The sequence below is a fragment of the Petaurus breviceps genome, unplaced genomic scaffold (assembly GCF_028583685.1).
Source record: "Petaurus breviceps papuanus isolate PSGF00001 unplaced genomic scaffold, PetGlider_PUasm1.0 225, whole genome shotgun sequence".
Taxonomy (NCBI): Eukaryota; Metazoa; Chordata; class Mammalia; order Diprotodontia; family Petauridae; genus Petaurus; species Petaurus breviceps.
Window position 1 is genome coordinate 9,171,649 of NW_027185889.1, and position 23,555 is coordinate 9,195,203.

General features: G+C 41.0%; 1 protein-coding gene across 1 annotated transcript in view; it reads right to left on the minus strand.

Annotated features, from left to right (window-relative positions):
• Nucleotides 1-506: 506 nt before the first annotated feature.
• POC1B (POC1 centriolar protein B) overlaps nt 507-23,555 on the minus strand; it is a 96,260-nt gene continuing 73,211 nt past the window's right edge. Inside the window, exons 10-11 of the mRNA XM_069095065.1 lie at nt 6,695-6,919; nt 507-2,326 (exon numbers count right to left, since the gene is read on the minus strand). Coding sequence (XP_068951166.1) covers nt 2,225-2,326; nt 6,695-6,919 — 327 coding nt within the window. The 3' untranslated portion in view covers nt 507-2,224. The remainder of the gene's footprint in view (nt 2,327-6,694; nt 6,920-23,555) is intronic.

Consider the following 23,555-nt stretch of genomic DNA (forward strand, 5'->3'; position numbering starts at 1 on the left):
CTCTCTGTCTCTTTCACACACAAACACCCCCTCCCCCTCCCCCCACACACACCTCACACACACTTTCTTTTTCTTTCTGACATGGCCAATGTAGGAATTTGTTCTGCATGACTATACGACTTTGAAATGGATTTTTTTTTTTGCCTTCTCAATGGCTGGGGAGGGGAAGGAGTGGGAGAGAATTCAAAATTGAAAATAAAATAAAACTGAATTAAAAAAAAGAAAAACAAAATGGTATTCAGGGTTTTTAGTTGGGCAAGAAGGATCCAAGATTGAGAGAGGACCTCAGCAGCTGTCTAGTTCAATCCCTTCCTGTTAAAGATGAGGAAATTGAGACCCATGGAAGGGAAATGATTTGTCCAAGGATACACAGGTAATAAGTATGAGTCCAAATCTGAACCCAGTACCTTTAACTCCAGAGTCACCATACCATGTGGCCTCAGGACTTTCTTGAATTTCATCAAGACTTAGGAAAACTTATACAAGAAAAATTTTAAATGTCAATATTGTAAATTCTTCAAAACATTTTTATTTTATATCATCATTTTCACAGCATTTAGAAAAATCAGAATGGATGATTCTATAGATTCATATAAAAATGGTGGCAACAGAACTCAAAAGGTCTGGTTTTTTCTAGGTCTTCATTAAAAATATGAAAAACATGAACAAAATTGTTATAGAAATAGTCTTTATTATTTGAAGAACAGAGTAGAGAGGTAAATAGAAATTGGTTTTATCAAGGAAGTTATTAAAAAACACCATTTAATCTTTGTAAGCATTTGGAAATGTCTAAAAAATTCAAACCATGTTTGATATAAAGGTACTTGCACCCCATGAACATATGACCAAAAACTCAGTTTTTGACTTCATAGATAAAATAAAATTAAGGTATGGTAATATTAAATATTTATATGTATATATATGCACGTATGTACACATACAACAAAGGACTTCATTTAAAAAAAATCTAGCTCCCTTCCCCAGTCACTTGCAGACATTGTAAATATGAATTGATTTTTTTTTTCATGTTTCCTTTGGTCTTGATACAGGTAAACAGAACTTGCAGATTACATATGGTCAATGCTAGTCATCAGGTAACTGTGACCAAATACACAAGTTAAAATATGACTGTAAAAATCCCATGTGCTTCAATAATTTTCCTGGTTTTCTTCACTTTGATCTTAAAATTTGTTTTAGGAAAAAAAGACAAAACAAAACTCAATTTGAAATCAAGATTCTTTAGAAAGGGTTGGCTCATTTTTATTGTGTTTTTCAACCACCATTCATGACAAAATTGTTAGATGATGATGATGATGCTGCAGGTTAAATTTTTTTTAAAAGGGCTTTGTTATTCATCAGCCAGAAGTCACCCTTGTCAACAAGTAATATTGCAATATACTTTATCCCTCTTGCTCTGCCATGGCTCTTGAGCATCCTGAAATCACATTAACATAATCTTTAGGAACGCTTGCTTCCAGGCATTGGTGCAGTGTGTTCATCTTTCAAAGGAAAGAAGTATGTGCCTCCATATTTCCTTACCCATTCACTGTGCTTAATGACAGCTATTCCCCCTTGGAGGGAGGGGGCTGACCACCAGCAAAACAATGGAAAACAAATGAAAATAAAAACCTATTGTGTGTAACTTTGTTAGTCAAAAGTCTGGTATACTCTTAGATGTCAACTTGTTGGGGAAATTCGCAGTGGTTTATCCTTTTTAGATTGTGTTTTCAAGGCATTATATTAAGAAAGGAAACTTTGTTTTTGATAAACGCTTCAATGGAATGGAGAGTGGTATACTGCTCTCTGGATTCTAAAGAACCCCATTCGATATTGATGTGATATGACTAATTTACATCCAGAGAGTGGGCTCTTAACCGGGCAGGATCTACCCTCTAAATGAGAACTGTCATTTTGATTAATACAGGGGAAAATTCATATTCACTTACACACATCATAGATTAGCTATAACTATATAACTGTAAGTAGAAAAAAAATTCCAATGTCAGTATTTTTAATTGGCTTTGACTGCCATCCCTTGTCAATGTTTCCATTAGTCCTTGTATGTAGGTTTTTGTTTTTTTGTTGGTTTGGTTTTGCTTTGGTGCTCAGACTTAAGAAATGCTGTAATGGTTTGCTTGTTGAAATAAAGGAAGAATTATCTATTACCTTTCTAAGATCCTATTAAAAACAGGTGTTCGTTGGCATGTCTATTCAAACTTTCTATTCAACTTCTCTGTTCTCTGTTAAAAATCTTCTGTTGATTTTCTAGGCAGTCTTTCAATTTGTCCTCTGTCAATGTCAGTCGCTGCTCCAGAATAGATACGGTCTATAAAAAGAGGACGATGAAATGAACAGATGATGATTATAATGATAAGACTCATCACCCTTTGCTAGAAGGGTGTAGGACACCAGGACTCAGGGTAGGCCTTCTTCATCTTTATAGGATCCTTGATCCTGCTGGGCAGTCAGCTTGGATGCCTACAGATGCCTTATAAGAATAATGCTTTTCAAAGCATAAAATAAACTATATGGTATTACAAAGGGAATCAATTCTACTGAAGCACAATTACCATGATATTTCAAAAAGTAGTTCGAAAGACAGTAAGTTAAGAACTCCACGTTTTAATCATGTAAAGTTAAAAGGCCCCTAGGTCCTGCTGGTGTGAGCATATGACTAGAGAGTGGGCTTCTGGGAAAGGAGGGAAAACAGGAAGCTTTTAAGGAAGAAGGGATCAACTTGTAGGAGTTCTTTACCTTTTTGGTGTCATGGGCGTCTCTGACAACCTAGATACCTGTGGGCCCCTTCTCAGAATTATGCTTTTAAATAAATGAAGGAAATCCTAGATTTCAGTTAGAGGTGAGTGAAAATAATGATGAAATTTTTTCCCCTCTATACAAGTTCACAGACCCCATGAAATCTATCCATGGAATCCCTCTGGGATCCACAAGTTAAGAACCCTTGAACTAGGAAGAGTAGAAACGGTTAGGAAATTATAGATTCTCCTGACTTTCAAGTCTTATTTTGAACCAGTTCCAGTGATACTCAGACAGACACTTGAGAAGACTGCATTTGACAAGGTTAGAACCTTGCACGTCCCTATACTTATCTATCTCCAATCCAAGCAAGACAAGGCCTAAACCAGGGGTGGGGAACCTGTGGTCTTAAGGTCACATATGGACTTCTAAATCCTGAAGTGTGGTCTTTTGACTGAATCTTAAAGGATTTAATGTGTAAAATTTGGATGCAGTCAAGAGGCCGCACTCAAGAATTTAGGAGGAGGCCACTTGTGGCTTTAAGACCATAGGTTCCCCACCCCTGGACCTTAACCACCCCATGCCAATGCGTCCCATTTAAAGTGCTGGTGGATAGGCAGCTTTAAATAACCTAAGGCACACATGTAGGAAGGAATCCTTCCAAAAAGGTGGATTTGAGGAACTAGAACAGTCTAACAAGTAGACAATGTCAGATCCAGGATTTAATCCACAGCAACGTGAATTTTTCCACTTTATAATCCACATTTTTAAATCACTGGCATTTAAGAGCTACTTCTGAGACTCTCAAGAGTTTTAAGATCAGGGCAGCTTGCTCTATGTAACGTCCCATGAAAAATGTAATTAATTGAATTTTAATTGATTCCCAATTCAAAAACAGTTACCAACTGCCCAGGTCTGAGTTAGCCAGGAAGCCGTGAGTCATCTGAAACAAAGTGAATCAGAATGAGCTTGTTTAGGAGGCTGCTGGCCCAGTGAAGCATGCACTTTCTGGAAAGTGATCTGGGTGGGGCTCCCTCCTCCTTTCTCTGACTCTTCCTTATCTCCTACCCCTCCAACATGAGGCTTAATTTTAAAAAGTTAGGGAGTAGAGTTGACTTCAAGATTGTGGAGTAGATGGTGACAAAGCAGGACTGGGAAGGAATCATCCTTTGCCCCAAGGAACGGGCGCTGGGGAAGAAGAGGAAGGGAAAGGCCACAAGAGGAAATTGGGGGCCAGGATGGAAGTGAGCATCTGACCTCAGGCTGCCAGGAAGCAGCCTGTGGGGAGGGGGAATGCCCCGCAGGTTATGGAAGACTGGCTGGGGAGATGGTGAATGTGGGAGTCGTTTGTTGTGACACCTAGGACAACCTGCCCTTCTCAGGCATCCCTGGCTCCACCAGGCCCCACGATGCTGTACGGCTCCACAAGGAAAGCTCTCAGATGAAGGAATGGCTTTTAAAAAACTGCAGGTGTGATTCCAGAGAGGAGGAAGCCCCTTCTACCCAGGCCTTGGGCACCTGCTCTTCTACTGAGGGTTTTGAAGAGCTGTGTGCGTGTGGGCCCTGATGGGACCCAGCTTGTCCAGGGTCATGTGGGCCAAGGCAGGATTTGAACCCATTCCTGACTCTGAGGCCAGTCCTCTAGTAAACAGGTCATGCCAGCCACAGTAGCCTGACATTTTCATTCTGGACAAGCAGTTCACAGGTCACAGCCCCTTGTTTATATTTCTTTCACCTCCTGTAACGTTTTTCTTGCAGAAATTAGAAGCCTCATTGGGTAGAGAGACTTCCAGACTGGCCGAAGTCACATGGGTCAGTGGCCTAGAGTGTAGGTATAAGATTCAGTCTCCTCCTCCAGTCTAGCTTCCTGGGCAGCGAGGTGGTGCCATAGTGCACAGAGCACCTGGCCTGGAGTCAGGAAAACTCCTCTTCCTGACTTCAAATCAGGCCTCAGACACTTCCTAGCTGTGTGACCCTGGGCAAGTCCCCTAACCCTTTTTGCCTCAGTTTCCTCTTCTGTAAAATGAGCTGGAGAAGGAAATGGTGAACCACTCCAGGATCTCTGCTGAGAAAACTCCAAATGGGGTCATGGAGAGTTGGACACGACTGAAACAAATGAATGACAGCAACAACAATCTGGCTTCCAGCTCTACCCTTTACTTGAAACGCCTCTATCCAATGTCAGCAATGATCTTTCCATGGCCAAATTGAATAGCCTCTTCCCTACCCTCATCCTCCTCGAGATCTCTGCAGTCCTTGACACTGTCCATGACCCTCTTCTCCGGGATATTCCCTCCTCCCTTGGTTTTTGTTCTCCTCCCACCTCTCTGACTGCTCCTTCCCAGTCTCCTTGGCTGATTCAGCACATTATGTCACGCCCCCTAACCCTTAGTGTGCTCCAAGGCCAGGGATTTCTTTCCTGAACAAAACCAAGCTGAATCTCAAGGAGCTAAGCAGGCTCCTGAAGTATGAATACTCTACCAGACCCAAACTAGTAACTATGAAGAAGACAGAAATCAAAAGCAGAATTATATAGGTGTATTAGCTGAAGGGTTTGTCCTACCTCATTCAAGTATCCTTACAACATAAAAGGGAGTCCTACAACATAAAGTGAGGGACGTTGTAGTGTAGGGGATTTTGGAATCAGGGAGACCTGGTTCAAGTCTCCCCTCTGACACATACTTGGCTATGAAACCTGGGGCAAGTCTTTGAAGATCTTACTTGTCCCAGTCAACTCTCTGAGACTCAAAATTGTAGAGCAAATTTAGCTTCTAATTCCATTAGAGGGATCTTCTTCCTGTAAATCTATAGGCCAGGTCCAAAAATTTAAAATAAAAAAAGTCAAGGGGATGGGGGAGAGGAGAAATGTGGAAGGGGAGTGAATTAGACCAGGAAGGTTGAAGATAACATGAGATATGTACTAGAGTAGCTACAGAAATGAGCATGACATTAACATAATGTTTTTAAACAGAGGCCATAATTAATCATAGACAATTACATTTTCTAAGTCCCTAAGCCCTAAAAGCTTGCTGCCACAATCACACATACACAATGAGCTAATAAGAAAATACTGCACAAAAAAGTTCCTGAATCAAAAACTGAAGCTCCCAGGAATGGGACAAAAAAAATGCAGCAATAATAGTTCATTTCTTTGCTTAAGGGTCTATGCTGCTCCCTTCTGGTCACAGGGCATCCAAGACATCCTTATCTGCATTGTACTTATTAGCTTAAGCAGTACAGTGATCCACCTATTTAACAAGCATTTATCAAGAGCCTACTGTTTGCAAGTGATTTGAAGTGATGGACCCTGAGGATGCTGGGGAGGAGGAAGAGCTCAGGACCCACTTAAGGAAGGCCCTTCAGGCTGCTGCTTGTTGTCCAGAGCAGACTGAAAACTGGCCTTGGACGAGCAAAAGAAGGAATGTGCCCTGGATGTGAGTGTGAGTAGCCAGAAGAACTGGGCTGGTGGGGGAAGAAGAGAATGGTCCTGTGTCTACACAGGTCTGGCAGGTGAGGGATCCAACACTGAGGCAGAGCAGGTAGCGAGCAGAGGCAGAGTTGGAAGAGGTAGACGCTCATGATATGACTGAAGGACCCCGCTCTCCAACAACTAAGATAGGGGAGACCTGAGCAAGTTTGAAAGTGGTGGAGAAGGAGTCATCAAGAAGGTGAGTTTGAAGATTCATGAAAGAAAATGGAGGGGAAGGATCATGGGCCCAGGAGGAAAAGTCAGCCCTGGGTAAAAGTGAGAATCACTAAATCCAATGGGACAGGAGAGAATGAACTTGCCAGCTCCCTGACGGCTCTTTGAACAGGGAAACCTTTCATCTCAGGTTTGACTAGGACAGGAGAACTTTATTTTTGTTCCACTGAATTCGGACCCCGTCACTTTTTTAGGCCTTCTCTGTATGATGACGCCCACAGGTCTGCACCTACTCACCTGGGTTAAGACATTCAGCTGTTCCATGATGTGTTCCAAGGCATTGGTTACGGCCAACGGGACGCTCTTCTGGCCATCAGTAGTAGTGAAAGAGTTGTCAAGCTTGTCTTCTGGCTTCTTCTCCATGCTGACTGTGGAGCTGATGGATGAAGAAGGTGCTAACGCAGGGTTCAAGAAGTGGGGACTGCTGTCGTCTGGCGGCGTTTCATTAGCGGTTGGAATTCCCTTTGGCATAACAGGAAAGAAAATGAGATTTGTAATTTCCAACCTTCAGAAACTTCTTACATGTAAATATAATTAATAAAAGGTTTGCAATTTCTTTCTACCACAAAATCCAAAATAAAATACGTGTCAAATCATCTTCATGTACAAGGGAATACATAATACATACATACACACACACACACACATATATATATGGAAAAAGCTCAGGGCTTACAGAGGAAATTGAGTCAGCACTGATGTTTTCAACATAAACTACACCTTGCCTACATCTGTCTGAGAGCTTAATGTTTTGCTACTAAAAAGAGTAAGCTAAATGCAGTTTAATTCTGATTTTAAAAAGGAGGATAACCATTCTATATGTTAAAAAACATTTTTCAATAAAAAATGGATTTCTGATTATTACTACTACATCTGAACGTTCCTGAAAAGGGGTGTGTGGTCCTGGGAAAGTCACTTAACCTCTGCCTGCAGGATTTGAACCCAGGTGTTCTAGACTCAAAGGCCAGCCAGCCTATCTATCACTCAATGCTGCATTTCTTCAATAGTGTATTTTTTATCTAACAAACTGTTAATTTTATTAAATTCCAATAAGCCAGAGAAGTCCTGAGGTCTGTCCCTTAGAAAGCCAATTAACTCCACTTGAACCATGTCTGATAATGTCAAAGTAAATTTAAAATGTATTCACAGAAATGAGTTTTCTAGCCTGTAATACTTCAATTAGAAGCTAAGTTTTAAAAGCATTCTCTATCATCCCATGAACCTAACTCATTATCATCTTATGAGGTCCTAGATTCGATGTGACCAAGATAAGTTAAAAACTTTTTTGAAAATTTTGGGAAGCAAAACAATGGCCCCAACAGGCTATGAATGAACTGGAAAAATTAACTCCTTTTTTGATACTCTTCTTCCATCACTTAACCACATAAAAACTCCAAGCATTTAAGATTGTACATTTCATTCTCTAAGCTAGGAGAACTGAAAATTCTCTTAAATAATGCACAGGATTTGGTCACAGTTGATATTCAGCTATTGAGGTGATGGTAAGAAATTCAGTAATTAGCAGGGTAAACCTAAGTGTATCTCTAATAAATGATTAATATGAAAACTATGGACAAGAGATACAAATGCAAGATGACAAACTGTATCCCATGACTACAGGACACATTCCTAATGCCAAGCAGCAGCCTTCCTCCTCTATGTAGGGGCCTCTGGGGGATGAGAGTTAGAACGTGAGGGGATGAGTGAGTCAAAGGAATTCCTCACCAACCACTACAGGGTAAAAAATCCCTACACATTCTTGAGTTATCTGAACATAGTTACTTAGTAGTATCACTTTTTAAAAGGGGATTGATCATCTGTGATCACCCTCAAAGCAATGGAGAGGTGCATGGTGGCTGTGCACAGACTGGAACACATTATACACAAGGAATTATGAGAAGTGATACAAACAAGGCCTATCACAGTGTTGGACACAGAGTAAGCACTCAACTGCTTGGTTTTTGGTTTATTTTTGAGGGTCACAAAGCTAGTAAGGTCAAGTATCAAGTGTCAGGCCCTGTTGACTCCAGGGCCGGTGCTCCATCCACTGCTGCCCCAGTGCTTGTTGCTATTAAAGAATATTATCAGGGGTGGCCAGGTGGCACAGTGAGTAAGAGCACTGGCTCCAGAGTCAGGATGACCTGGGGATCAAATCCGGGCTCAGAAACTTAGCACCACACCCAGAAATAACTGGCCGTGTAACCTTGAGCAAGTTACTTAACCCCAATTGCTTTAAAAAAAAAAAAAAAAAAGGAAAATAATAAAAAAAAAGGGCGGGGGGGGGGAGGGGGGAGGAATTTGAACTGGTCACCTGTCAAGACTGGAAGAGAACAAACAGATAGACAGCTTAGGTGTTTTACATTAGTTGTATATTCCCAAGATCAAGTGAGGAGGGCCCCCAGCACGTTGGGTGGGCCCTGTAGGGCAAACAGGAAGACTTGGCTAAGAGTACACAGAATGGGCATCATGGGTGGGTTGTGACTGGCATCACTGGAGTGCTATGGATCCAAGAGAATGTCTGAGTATGCATATACCAGGTTGTCTACACATGGCCATTTCCCCATAAGACCCCAAACATATATACATGCATGTGCACACACATGTGGACCTACATATACATATAATCTCACTTGAAAGGAACAAAGTTGCTCAGTCAAGACAGAAAAGGCAAGACTTCTCAGAGTTAAGCAGTCATGTAAAGGAAAAGTACCTAAGGAATGTAGGTAAATAAAGAGCTTTAATCTAACTTTTCTAATGGCACCAAGTTTTGAAACCAGTACAAATATGACTATAGTCCTGTGTCAACATTAACCCAACAAACATGGAAACAACTATTATATGCAGATATTGCTGTGGTTACACAAAGATTAGGTATGACATGGGACTTGCCATCACATGGAGCCTAGTGAGGGGATATAATACACATACAAATAACTATAACATGCAAAAGCAGGAAAAATACAGTCAGAGAAGTAATCACAGTAGGACAAGGTAACCATTATCAACTGGAAGATTATTCACTTATGCTGATGAATTTAAAAGGGTAAAAAAAGTACTGGACTGCCTAACTATAAAATGAACCAAGTTCTTTTTTTATTTTTTCAGAATTAGTCAGAGCTAAAATTTGGGAAGATGTTTTCCCACAGCCAACAACCCTAACTTTGAATGTTGTTTCCTCAGAGTGCAAAAAAATGGAAGACTGAGGAAATTCCTTTGTACTTAAAAGGAAAAAAAAGTCAACCTGGTCTCCCTGCCCCCTCCCCCCAAAAAAAGAATTAGAAAAATTATATGATAGACTAGCAAGAGAGGACACATATTCTCTGTCCTCTTTCCGGAAGTTCTTAATCTTTTTTATATCTTTGTATTTGGGGCAGTCTTATGAAATCTGGTCTCAGAATAATACATAAAATAAAATATATAGGCTCATAAAAGAAAAAACCAATTATATTGAAATATTAATGTGTAGAAGTATATATGTATATATATACACACATATATCCTCCCTCATTCCCCGATAGACCTCAGGTTAAATACTCCAGCCTTAATCCTTGAAACAGGTCTTTACATTTAATAATGCTCTAATATTTAATAATTTATTTAATAACTTAATAGTTATTTGCTATGTCTCTTCTTTATATAAGACACAATACAGGTGTGTCAATTACCAAGTTGAAGTGGTATGGCATTGTAGCCCCTGCCTCTAGGAGAGGAGACAAAACAAGCCTACCAATAATTAGGATGACAAAGTAAAAAGTCTAAAGACAAGGCATAAACACAGTCTACAGGGATTCAGAGGAAGGAGAAGTCCCACTACCCCAGGTGATTTTCCTCTTCTCATCTCTTTCTTCCCAACTGCTGGAGCTGCCTTTGAAGCACAGCAGGGGAACCTCTTGGTATGCAAGGAAGAGAACAAGGAAGTCCCCTGGCCCTCAGGTCTCCTCTGCCAGCAGTGACCAGGGCCAGAAAAGCAGCAGCCACATCTCAGCAGTCAATCAATCAATAAGCACTTAATAGCCTGGCAAGTCCTAGGCCCTTTGGGGATGCAAATGCAAGGAATGGAAAAATCCCTCTACTAGAGCAGTTTACATCTGATGGGGGAGAACACAAGGTCATATTTAAGTATGTGAAGAACAACTGTAAAGACAATAAATTAACAGAACTACTGAGTGGTTAAACATAGGCTGGTTAGGGAGAGCATTAGCAGGTGGTGGGGACAGGAAGGGCTCCGCCTGTGGAGGGTGAAGCTGGAGCTGCATCTTGAAGGAAGAGAGGGATTCTGGGGTAGAAGTGAGGAGGGCATGCTGGCAGGTATGGAGCCAAGGGAAGGAGGGCCCCACAGGAGGTACAAGCAATGAACACCTATCTTCTTCTCTGTTAGAGGTGCTCTAGGTACTCTACAGATGGAAGGAATGAAACAATCTGAATTGGGCTAGACTGCAGAGTGCAGGAGGGCTGGAGTTAGGTCATGAAGGGCTTTTAAGAGCAAAACTGAGAAGTTTAGGGAGTCACTGGAGTCAGCGGAGTAAGGGCGTGACATGGTCAGATCTATATTAAAGGGAAATGAGTTTGGGGCAGACCAAGTAGACAAGTAGCCAGTACCACTGGTATCACAGTATTTATGAAATGTACAATTACAACGGGCAGTTAGGTGTTGCAGTTGAAAGAGCATGGGGCCTGGAGTCAGGTTAGACTCATCTTCATTAATTCAAATCTGGTCTTAGATACTTACTAGCTGTATGACCCTGGGCAAGTCACTTCACCCAGTTTGCCTTGGTTTCCTCATCTGTAAAATGAGGAAAAGGAAATAGCAAACCACTCCAGGATCTTTGCCAAGAAAGCCCCAAAGGGGTCATGAAGAGTTGCAAATAACTGAAAAACAACTGAACCACAAACAATTACAATTGGACTATTTTCCTGGGTTTTTTTTTTTTAAGCACAAAATATTCATAGAATTATTCCTTTTGAATGTAAACTCTTGGAAGAGGGATTGGCTACTGGACTGCTTCTGGCCTGATAAGCATTTGCTCTTGGACCAGGATCCAGGCCAACCTTTGGTTCATCTGGGGATCCCAGGGCAGTGAGAATGGTTTGGATTCAGCAGTGACTCATAGTTGTGCCGAACTGCTGGCTCTTTTCCTCAATTTCTAATTCTTTCCTGAGGTCAGAAATCAGCGGGTTAGTTGAACCTAACCTGAATAAGCTAGGGAACTGGGGAAAGAGCTTGCAGAATGGCTCCCATGGCCCTCTAGGGAACCTATCACCTGGCTGGCTCACAATTTCCATTTCAGACTTTTAGCAAGATAAATACTGCATGCTCATGTGAATGTGCCTAGCAAATGAGTCTTTACTATGCAGAAACAGGAGAATATCAATCAATTTTGTTTTGTTCATTAACATAAACTTGAGAAAGACATCTAATTTGCATTCTTTGTTTTTATATTTTGCCCAGGAACTGTATGGTCTCATACTAAAATAGCCTTCAGGGTTTGGGAATAAGGTTAGTGATTTGATTTATATTTTGATTCCTCATCCTCAAAATCCTTGTGAAATCAAATGATTTTTTTTCTGGGGGTCAGGGGAGGCCAGAATACTTGGGACACTACAGAAATACAAAAATCCAATCCATTCTCTGCCTTCTAGCATATCTGGGTGATTAATTCATTCCTTTCAGAAAATGCTCCTGGGATCACGAATCCATGAATACCTTTGTCTTTGTCATTATCTCTTGAGTCTCATTAATTCTGAATACATAGCTAGGCAGGGAATACCAGACCCAATAAATAATCTAAGTCTACATGCATATTTTCTCCTACTTAATTCCATTTTTTAAAATATATTTTAGTAGAAGGCAGGTAGTTAACTCCTTTTTTTTAATAGACGTAAAATATTTTATTTGTAAATGCTGATCCTCTAAATCTGTTTCCACAAATTCCAAAACCCATAACACTCTGTATACTTCAAACAATTCAAAAATTAGGTAGCTATCTCCTTAAGAGGAAGTTTGGTGTCTTCCATGTACTTCCCCACCCCAGCCCCTTCCTCCCTAGCAAAGGGGGTGACTGATATGTATTAATGATAAAGATTGGGCAACAAGGTGGTACAATGGAGAGAGTGCTGGGCCTGGAGTTAGGAAGACTCATCTTCCTGAGTTCAAATCTGGCTTCAGACACTTACTAGCTGTGTGACCTTGGGCAAGTGACTCAACCCTGTTTGTCTCAGTTTCCTTATTTGTACACTTAGCTGGAGAAGGAAATGGCAAACCATTCCAGTAAGAAAACCTCAAATGGGGTCCTGAAGAACTGAACACATGACTGAATGACAACATGATAGAGAATAAAATTACTGTGTTCATTTGAGAGAATTCCCACAATTAACCCTTATTAAATCAGGATCCTAACTTAGTACTAGAGGCTGTGGAGGCTTTGACAAGTCAATAAAATCCTCAGTAAATTCAAAGGAGAAAGATGCCTGCTTTTTCAGTGTTTACAAGTGCTGATTGGGCTGCAAAGAAATGTATTCTCTTTCTTCTCCTTCTAATGTAGGCCACAACGAAGCCAGGACGAAGTGGATAGAGAGAAAAGACTCCTATTCAAGATTATACTTCATGATGAAAAAGGTAAGGTAGAAGTAATCCTGGAAGTCAACTTAATTTAAATAGTATTGGATTAAAATGTATGGCTGAGCGTTAAATATTCCTATTTTGGCAAAAATTCTGAGATTTGTATTATAAATATGTAATCTCACCCTCCTGTGTGATCAAAGGCAACACAATTAAGATGTTTTAAGGACTCTTGCACAATAATTGTTGTAGATTTGGAAAGTGCGTCATTATTTTCCAGATTTTGAAAACTATTTCCTAAGCTTTCTCTGGTGTTTGAGAACTGGATTCATAATTCTGGATCATGACAAAAAACAGAGATGATGGGCTTTTTAGCCAGGGATGGAGTGTACCTAATAAGGGTCAGGGAAAACAGAGCTGCCTGAATGCTAGAGAAAAGTTTGAGATGGATTTATTTGAAAAAGGAAGGGGAGGGTGAACATTGTTCATATGGATGACCACATACATACCATATATTGAGGTTCAGTAGGAGAGGAATTGCAGAAACAGATTTAGGGCTGAAAGGGGTCTCAAAGGTCATCTATACCAATCTCCTCATTTTATAGATGAAGAAACTGAGGACCAAAGAGGTTAAATATCTTACTCAAGACCATATTTGTAACAGAGTCAGAATGCTAACTTTGGGCTTCAGACTGTAAACACATTACTCTTTCTACTAAAATGTGACCACCTAGAAAACAAGCTCTATCTCACTTTTCTTTTTTTTTTTTTTCAGCATCTAGGCAACAGCCCGGTACATAACTGATCCATCAGTAATCATTTATTAAGTACTAACCATGGGCCAAGAACTGTGCTAAGCCTAGGGTTACAAAGCAAAAGTCCAAACATTTCCTGACTTCAGGGAATGTACATTATAAAGGAGATTGACATTCACCATGCCATAATGCCCCTCGAGAATGAAAGGGTTACTAATTCCAGAAACAATATGAAAAAGAGTAGTAAACCCATGACCTCATATGTCTCATACAAGTGAAAAAAGTATTGATAATATATAGAATGAACTAGCGACATTAATATAGAGAGGCAAATGTGGCCTCACAGGAATCAGAGACTTGCTGGTGTGGGGCTGATATCTAGAATGTTGTTCTGGAAAGGCATATCTTATTTTAAAAATCAGTCATTTACTAACAAAAGCAAGGCAAATCCAAACAACCTTGAGGTTTCACTTCATACTCTGAAAATTGGTAAAGATGATAGAAAAATGGGAATAGTCAACACTGGAGGGATTGTGGGAATACAGGCATACTATTGTACTCTTGGTGAAGCTGTGAATCTGAAATTCTGAAAAACATTCTCAAAAACAAAATGATGTAAGTAAAAAGACTAAAATATCCATACCTTTTGAATCAGAGACTCCATTCATGACTGGGCCTAAAGTCAGGAAGACTCATCTTTCTGAGTTTAAATCTAGCCTCAGACACTTACTAGCTGTATGACCTGGGGCAAGTCACTCAACTCTGTTTACCTCAGTTTCCTTATCTGTACAATTAGCTGGAGAAGGAAATGGCGTATCGTTCCAGTACGAATACCCCAAATGGGATCATGAAGAATTGGACACAACTGAAAAAGACTGAATAAAAACAACATGATAAAGAATAAAATGCTTGTGTCCAGGACCCATGATAAGAAGAAAGTCCTTACAAAAATCTTATAGAAGCACTTTTTTGTGATAGTAAAGAACTGGAAGCAAAGTAGATGCCCATTGACTGGGGAATAGCTAAACAAACCATGGTATATGAATGTCATGGTATATTACTGCACTGTAAGAAATGATGTGTGTGATGAATATAGAGATGCACGAAAAGATCTCCATCAACTGATGCAGAACCAAAAAAACAGTGAACACAAAGAGCACAACAATGTATGGAAAGAACAGGCATACAGGATAAAAAAGGTGAATGTTACAAAATTATAAAGAACAAACATGGTTTGAAAGAAGAGCTATGAGATTTTCCCAACATATCCCTTTCATTCGCACAGCTGTTGTGCTTTTGAACTTTTTTTTTTCTTGCCTTTTGGAGGGCAATTGGGGTTAAGTAACTTGCCCAAGGTTACACGGCTAGTTTTTTTTTTGTGTGGGTCTTAAGTGTCTGAGGCTGGAACCGAACTCGGGTCCTCCTGACTCCGGGGTTGGCGCTTTACTCACTGCATCACCTAGCCGCCCCAGCTTTTGAACTTTTTGAATGTATTGATCGATTGTGCTTTTTCCTCTACTATTTCTCTTTTTTTTTCTTTAAAAAATACTTTTTGTATGTGGTTCTTTTGAAGGAGGAGGGGAAGGGATATTGGGGAAAACTATGATGATGCAAAAAGCAACAGACATCAATAAAAACTTATTTAAAAAATCCAGCAAGCAGTGAGTTTTATTAAGCATTTAACGATGTGCCAGGCAATATGACAAGCACTGAGGATCTAAAGACAAAAGTGAAAGTTACCGCCTTCTAGGAGATTACATTATAATAGAGGAGACAACATGGGCACAAATGATAAAAAGTACATATGCAAAACGAATGCAAGGTAATTTTGGGAAGGAGGACAGTAGCACCTGAGCAATCAGGAAAGGCTTCATATGGGAGATAGCAGTTGAGCTGAGTCTTAAAGGAAATGAAGTATTCCAAGAGGTAGAAATGAGAAGGGGGATAGCCAGTGCAAAGGGAGAATATACCTTGTATTCATAATAATGAATGGGCATTATGGAATATAAGAAAGGGCTTGTTGTTTGTCCTTTGTTCTCAAGAGGATCATGACACCAAGAAGGTAATGCTTGCTTCCACAAGCAAGTGATTGGATTTAAGTGAGGGAGGGCTATGCAAAGTCACCAGCCTCACGTCCTCCTCCAAAGCCATTTGGATGCAGTGGCCAGATATAAATCAGGATGACTGGATATGGCCCTCACAAGAAGGAGAATAAAGTATAAGAAGATTGGAGAGTTAGGAAGGGTCAGGCTATAAAGAAATTTGAATGCCAGAATTTAAATTTGGCACTAGGGAACCACTGGAATTTATTGAGTACAGAGGTGATACAGTCAGACATGTATTTTAGGGAAATCACTTTGATAGCTGTGTGGTGGATGGATGGATTCAAGTGGGGAGTGACTCAGGGCTGAGAGATGATGAGGGCCTGAACAAAGGTGGTGGTTGGATTAGTAGAGAAGAGGCACCATATTCAAGAAACAATGTGAAAATAGAAATGTCAAGATCTGGCAATAGAGTGGCTCTGTGGGGTCAGTGAGAGGAGCGAATCAGGGACGATACTGAAGTTACAAGTCTAGGTGACTGGAAAGATGGTGGGCTCTGAAGTCCAGGGGAGTGAGAGCCCTCTAGTACATCCAGTTTGAAACTTCTAAGGGATAATTGGTGATCTGAGACTGAAGCTCAGAAGAGAGACTAGGGCTGTATGTACAGACCTGGGTAACATGCCCAGAGGGAGTAACTGAATCCTTGGGAGTGGAAGAAGTTACTGAGACAGAGTCTAGAGAGAACAGAGAAAGGCTAGACACACACCTACAGTCATTGCACATGACACTGCTGATGAATCAGCGAGAGAGACTGAGAAGGGCCAGACAGATGAGTAGGCAAGCCAGGAAACAGAAGTCAGGAAAACCCAGAGAAGAGGGTGTGTGTGCAGGAGGAAAAGAGGGTACTAAATGTGGTGACTGAAAGATCACAGGCAAGTTTGGTGATATCAGTTCTACTTGAGTGACAAAGTCAGAAGCCAAATAGAGAGAGGGAGAGGAGAGGAAGTGGAGGCACTGAATATAGCCACTTTTTTCTTTTTTTTTGGAGAGGGGAAGGCAGGGCAATTGGAGTTAAGTGACTTGCCCAAGGTCACACAGCTAGTAAGTTTCAAGTGTCAGGCTGCATTTGAACTCAGGTCCTCCTTATGCCAGGGCCGATGCTCTATACACTGTGCCACCTAGCTTCCCCTGTAGCCAGTTTTTTCAAAGAGTTTAGCTGAGAAAGGGAGGTGAGATATAAGGTGATATTTAGCAATAATGGTGGGATCTTTGTTATTCACTCATTTTTCGGTCATGCCTGACTCTTCATGACCCTGTTGTGGAGTGATGTGCCATTTCCTTCTATAGCTCATTTTTCAGATAAGGATAAATAGGATAAGTGGCTTGCCCAGGGTCACACAGCTAGTAAGTATCTAAGATGAGATCTGAACTCAGGAAGATGAGCCCTCCTGACTCTAGACCCAGGGCTCTATCCACCACACCACCTAGCGGGGATCTAGTGGGGACTTTTTAAAGGATAGAGGAGAACTGGGCTTGTTTAAAGGGAAAAAGGAAAACAGCTAATAGACAGGGAGAGATTGAAGGTTAGTGAATGAGAGGGTATGACTGAAGAGGCAATGGGTAGAATCGAGGGAAACAAAGTAAAGATGAATAAAAAAAACAGGCATGATACTGTAAAAATTATCAGGAGAGGTAATGTGCTGAAACTGGGGAAGAGAGAGGAGAAAGGGGAGATACTAGGGACAGAAAAAAAAAAACCACAAAGAGGTAGTGCTTATTTGTTTTAAAGCTATGTTGAGCCAAGAAAAGGATCAAAGGAGGTAAAGGTCTGCTGTCCAAGGTGGTGGGTTGTTGTGAAGAGGGTAAACTATGTGGATTTACTACTGCCATTACTAGCAGTAGTACTAGGATTAAAACATCTTTTGTATTATGTCTGATGGGGTTCAGAGACAAGCTGTCCTGGGAAAAGTGATGATCCTGCTGTTATCCTTTCCTAGTAACCATTTCACGGGTTATTGCACACGTAGATAAAATAACCATTTTGTAGCTGAAGAACAGCGTTAGGATTCAAGCTTGGTGTTTTTCCTAGTCCTGCTACCTCATTTTCCTAATATCTGTGAAGGAGGGGGACCAGAGTCAAGATGGCAGAGTGACCTCCAAGTAGCTTGGGCTTCCACCTTCCCCAATCAATGTAAAAAGGGGACTCTGAACAAACTTTGGAGCTGCAGAACCCACAAAATGACACAGAGAAGCTAACCTCCCTCTGAGGACAGCCCAGCAGGCCAGCAGGAATAGGCCAGCACAGTGCTCTGGGAGCTGAGCCCAGCCCCACGCATAGGTTTTAGCCCCAGGGTGGGCCTGACCAGCTGCCAGCAGGAGGGACTCCAGATCAGCAGCAGCTGTGGCCGTTTCCAGAATTATCAATACACAGATGCGAAGGACAAAGTGAGAGGTCAGTGCAGTCTGGTCTTTGGGACCCAGTAAATGGGAGTGTGTGGCTTTTGCCACCAGGGTGAGAAGCCGCTGAGACACCGGCACAGCCAGCACCACTTGACAGCTTCAGCTCCTGGTCTGCAGAGTGTAGGGGGACCAAGGAACCAGTCTGAGGGGTAATCACACTTGCTTTAACCTGCTTGGATCTGGATTGCAGTCTAGGGTGGAGGTCCTGGGGTGTGTGTCTAGCTTGCCAGAGCCCATGGAAGCTTCAGAGAGAGCACCCATCTAATACCTCTGGCAGCTGAGAAAACCCCAGTGTTTGGGATGAAAGCTTCTCTGTCTGGTGGCAGAGTCCTACTATGGCAAAAAGCCCAGGGGTCAAGTGACTGAGGGGTGACATGACCAGGCAAAGGAAACAAAGCAGAAAGAAGATTCCAACATTACACTCCTATTTGGGGGACAAAAAGGAGCAAAGCATGGAACAGGAGGAAGACAGTGAAGTTAGAATTCCTGCACCAAAAGCTTCAAAGGAAAATGTGACAGGCCATAGAGGACCTTAAGAAGCAGATAAGAGAAGTGGAGGAAAAATTGGGAAGAGAAATGAGCACAATGCAAGAAAATTATGAAATGAGAGTCAACAGCATGACTGAGGAAAATAATACCTTAAAAAATAGACTAACTCAATTGGCAAAAGAGGCTCAAAAAGGCAATGAGGAGAAGAATGCCTTAAAAAGATGAATTTGCCAGATGGAAAAAGAATCTCAAAAGCTCAATGAGGAGAATCATTGCTTCAGAATTAGATTGGAGCAAATGGAAGCTAATGACTTTATGAGAAATCAAGATGCTGTTAAACAGATCCAAATAAATGAAAGAATAGAAGGCAATGTGAAATATCTCATGGGAAAAACCACTGACCTGGAAAATAGATCCAGGAGAGAGAATTTAAAAATTATTGGACTACCTGAAAGCCATGATCAAAGTAAGAACCTAGAAATCATCCTCCAGGAAGTTCTCAAGGAAAGCTGCCCTGATGTTTTAGAACCAGAGGGCAAAAGAGAGGTTGAAAGAATCCACCAATCACCTCCTGAAAAAGTTCCCAAAAAGAAAACTCCTAGGAATATTATAGCCAGGTTCTGGAATTCCCAGATTAAGGAGATAATATTACAAGCAGCCAGGAAGAAACAATTTGAATATTGTGGAAACACAATCAGGATAACCCAGGATCTGGCAGCTTCTACACTGAGGGATCGAAGGGCTTGGAATATGATATTCCAGAGGGCAAAGGAGCTGGGATTAAAACCAAGAATCACCTATCCAGCAAAACTGAGTATCATGTTTCGGGGGGAAATATGGTCATTCAGTGAAACAGAGGACTTTCAAGCATTCTTGAAAAAACCAGAGTTGAAGAGAAAATTTGACAATCAGATACAAGAAGCAAGAGACGCATGAGAAGTCAAACAGGGAAAAGAAATCATAAGGAACTTATCAAAGTTGAACCATTAACATTCCTACATGGAAAAGCAATAATTGTAACTGGTGAAACTTTTGTCAGTATGAAAATAGTTGAAGGGAATAGAAATATATATATATATGTCTATATATGAAGGTATATGGGCATATGAATACATATGTGAACGTTTGTATATATGTTTACAGGTATACATAGATAGAGGGCACAGGACCAATTTAATAGGAAGGGATGATACTTAAAAGGTGAAATTAAGAGGTGAGAAAGGAATATAATGAGAGGAGATGGGGAGAGACAGAATGGGGTAACTATCTCATAAAGAAGAGGCAAGGGAAAATGGTTACAACGGAGGGGAAGAATAGGAAGGCCAAAGGGAATGGGTCAACTTTATTCTCATTGAATTTGGCTTGGGGAGGGAATGAAATACACAATAAATAGGCTATCTCACCCTACAGGAGAGTAAGAGGGAAGGGGATGAGAGGGGGGATGATGGAAGGGAGGGCAGGCTGGGGGGGAGGGAAGTTGGAAGCATCTACTTTTGAAAAGGGACGGGATCAAAGTAGAGAATAGAACAAGTGGGATAGGAGGGAGGGAAATATAGTTAGTCTTTTACAATATATCTACTGTTATTGTTTTGCATTAGCTACACATATACAACCTACACTGAACTGCTTATCTTCCCCGTAAGGGTGAGTGACAAGGGAGGAAGGGAATGAATCTTTAATTCAAAGTTTTAAAATCAAATGTTTAAATATATATATGTACTATTATTAATACTCTTTTATATGTAATTGGGAAATAAGATATACAGGCACTGGGGCATAGAGATCCACCATGTCCTACTGGAAAAGTCGAAAAGTGTATGGGAGAAAATAGGGAGAGAGCAGATTGGAGGAGGGGATATCTTATGGGACTGCTATTTTGGGGCGGTGGGTAGGGGAAAAATGGGGAGAAAATTTGTAACTCAAAATCTGGTGGAATTGAATGATGTAAATCAGAAGTTAATAAAGCATTTGAAAAATGGAAAAAAAATATCTCTGATGGAGTTCAGATCAAAGTAGTCTAAGGACAAGCCATTACCCTATTCTTATTCTTTTATATTTAATGTTCTGTGTACTAGGAAGGAAATAGGCATTGAGTAGGTAGGTATCTATTATGGGCCAGGCACTGTAATAAGTACTTTACAAGGATAAACTCATCTGATTCGCACAACAACCATTGAGAGGTATTGTGCCCATTTTAGAGCTGAGGAAGCTGGGTAGACTATGATTAAGTGACTTGCTCAGGGTGAGTCAATGATATTTATTAAGCACCTACTGTGTGTAGGCACTGTGGTGAGTACTGGGTCACACAGCTGGTAAGTACCAAGGCCAAACTTGACCTCTAGTCTTTCTGACTCTAAGCCCAGCATTCTAGCCACTTCAGTCTTATTACTCAGTACTCACTTTGCTTCTTTTTTCTTTTATAAATAAAATGATCTTTAGACTTGAGAGAAGAGAACAGATTGCTTTTTGGGGAGGGCACAGATAAACGAGGAGCCAGACAGAAGGCACGGAGATGCTCTTAGTAAGTCTGAGTGTCAGCAGGCCCAGATGAACTAGCCCCCAGAGGGCTCTGGATGGAGGTGGGAGCTGAGCCTCTCACTCACTGTCAGTGATCTCTGAAAGATCAGAGAGCATTTTTCAAAGGCGCTAAACATCTGGATAAGAGCCAATGTCATCCTGGTTTTCAAAGAAAGGAAGAGGGTCTGCAGGCATCAGATTGGTGAGCTTGATTTCTAGTTCTGGAAAAATACTAGAACAATATTTATGGAGATAGTCTGGGAACACTTAGGGAATGAAGCACTGACCTGTAAAAACCAGCATAACTTTTCTGAGGTCTGGTCATGCCAGATTAGCCTTATTTCCTTTTCCCATAGGGCAAGGGAAAGGAATGAGCATTTATTAAGTGCCTACTATGTGCCAAATACTGTGCTAAGTACTTTACATATGTTATCTTGTTTGACTCGGAAGGTAGGCACATAGGGAAACTCTCTTGAGAGATCAGAGGAGAACTATGGAAACAACTGGGTAGCACAGTGGGTAGAAGAATTCTGGACCTGGAGTCAAGAGGACCTGAGTTAGAATTCCACGCAAACAATTACTAGCTGTGTGACCTGGACAAGTCACCTCTCTAAGCTTTTATTTCCTCATTAGCAAAATGGGGATGCTTATAGCACCCACCTCACAGGGTTATAATATATGTACTTTGTAAACATTAAAGCATTATATAAATGCTAGCTATTATTATACTTAAATTTCAGCAAATTTTTTATTGTTTCATTTAATTTTTGTTGCATTTTCTCAATTACATATAAAAAACATTTTTAACTTTTTTAATACAGAATTTGAATTCCAAGTTCTCTCCCTCCCTACTCTCTTTGAGAGGGCAACAATTTGGTATAGATTATACATGTGCAGGCTTTTAGGGTCACACAGCTAGTAAGTACTTGAGGCTGGAATTGAAGTTGGGAAGATGAGTCTTCCTGACTCCATGCCCAGTCCTCTAACTCCTGTGCTACCTAGCTGCCCCCTCCCCCAAATTATCTTGCATCTATTCTGTATATGTCTATATATGTCCATGTTGTCTTCCCCTGCCAGAGAATCAGCTCCTTGAGGGCAGGATTGCTTCAGGAGGTAGTAAGAGCTTAATAAACACTTGCTGGTAGATAGATCCTATTTAGGGAGGCAGAGATAGAAAGACAGATAATAGTACAAGGGGCAAATGCTAGGCTAGTTAAATGAGCAGTCCCAAAGAACAGGCATTGATATTTCAATGCTAGTTTGAAGGAAGGCATCTAATGGAGGAGCCCTAGGGATCTGTCCTTGGCCTTGGGCTACTTAGTTACTTAGATAGAGGCCTGCATGTTTATAAAATCTGAAGATGACATGAAATGTAGACAGATAACTAACACAACGACAGAGATCACATTCAGAAATCTCAATATATTAGAATTATGGGCCAAGTCAAATTCAGTGAAATTTTATAGTGATAAATATAAGGGTAAAAAAAATATCAGCTTCAAAAAATACAGGATGTAGAAGATAGAATTAGAAAAAAAAATTCCTGTGAGAAAAAATCTGGGGTTTTTAGTGAACTATAAAGTCAATATAGTCAATGTGACATAGTAGTAAAAAAAAGAAAAAAGCTAACACCACCATAGGCTCCATGGCAAGACATGGAGTCCAGGACTTAAGAGGTAACAACAGTACTATTATATTGTGCTCTGGTCACATCACATGGGTTCATTTGGGGGCACCATATTTATGAGAACCCAGACAAGCTGGATCAGATCCATGTAGTGAGAGAACTGGAAACACGCCAGAGCAGGATCAGCGGAAGGAACGAAGGAAGTTTAACTTGGAGAAGTGATGGTTCCAAAGGGCCAGCCCAGTTGCCTTCAAGTACCAAAAAGTCGTTCCAAAGAAGAGGAATGAGATTTTCTCTGCTTGGCCTCAGGAGACAGAGCTGGTGGAAATGGACAGAAGTCACAAGGAGGCAGACTTAGGTTCCATGTGAAGAAAACCTTCTTGACCATGAGAACTGGCTAAAGGTGGAATCGTAGTCGTGGGACCCCTGACGTTACCTGACAAAGGCCAGGGGGCTGGTCGCTTGTAGGGGTGTTATAATAGGTTCCCTGGATCTGGTACCAGTTGGGCTAGCTGCTTTCTAATGTCCCCTATGACCATTCTACTCTGTGGTTCTTCCATAACTGCCTCCTGGCTTCACTTTGTCGAACAGCTATTTCCCAGCCCACTGACTTCCAAATGCTTCTGCTTTCGTTTAGTTATGGAGCCAT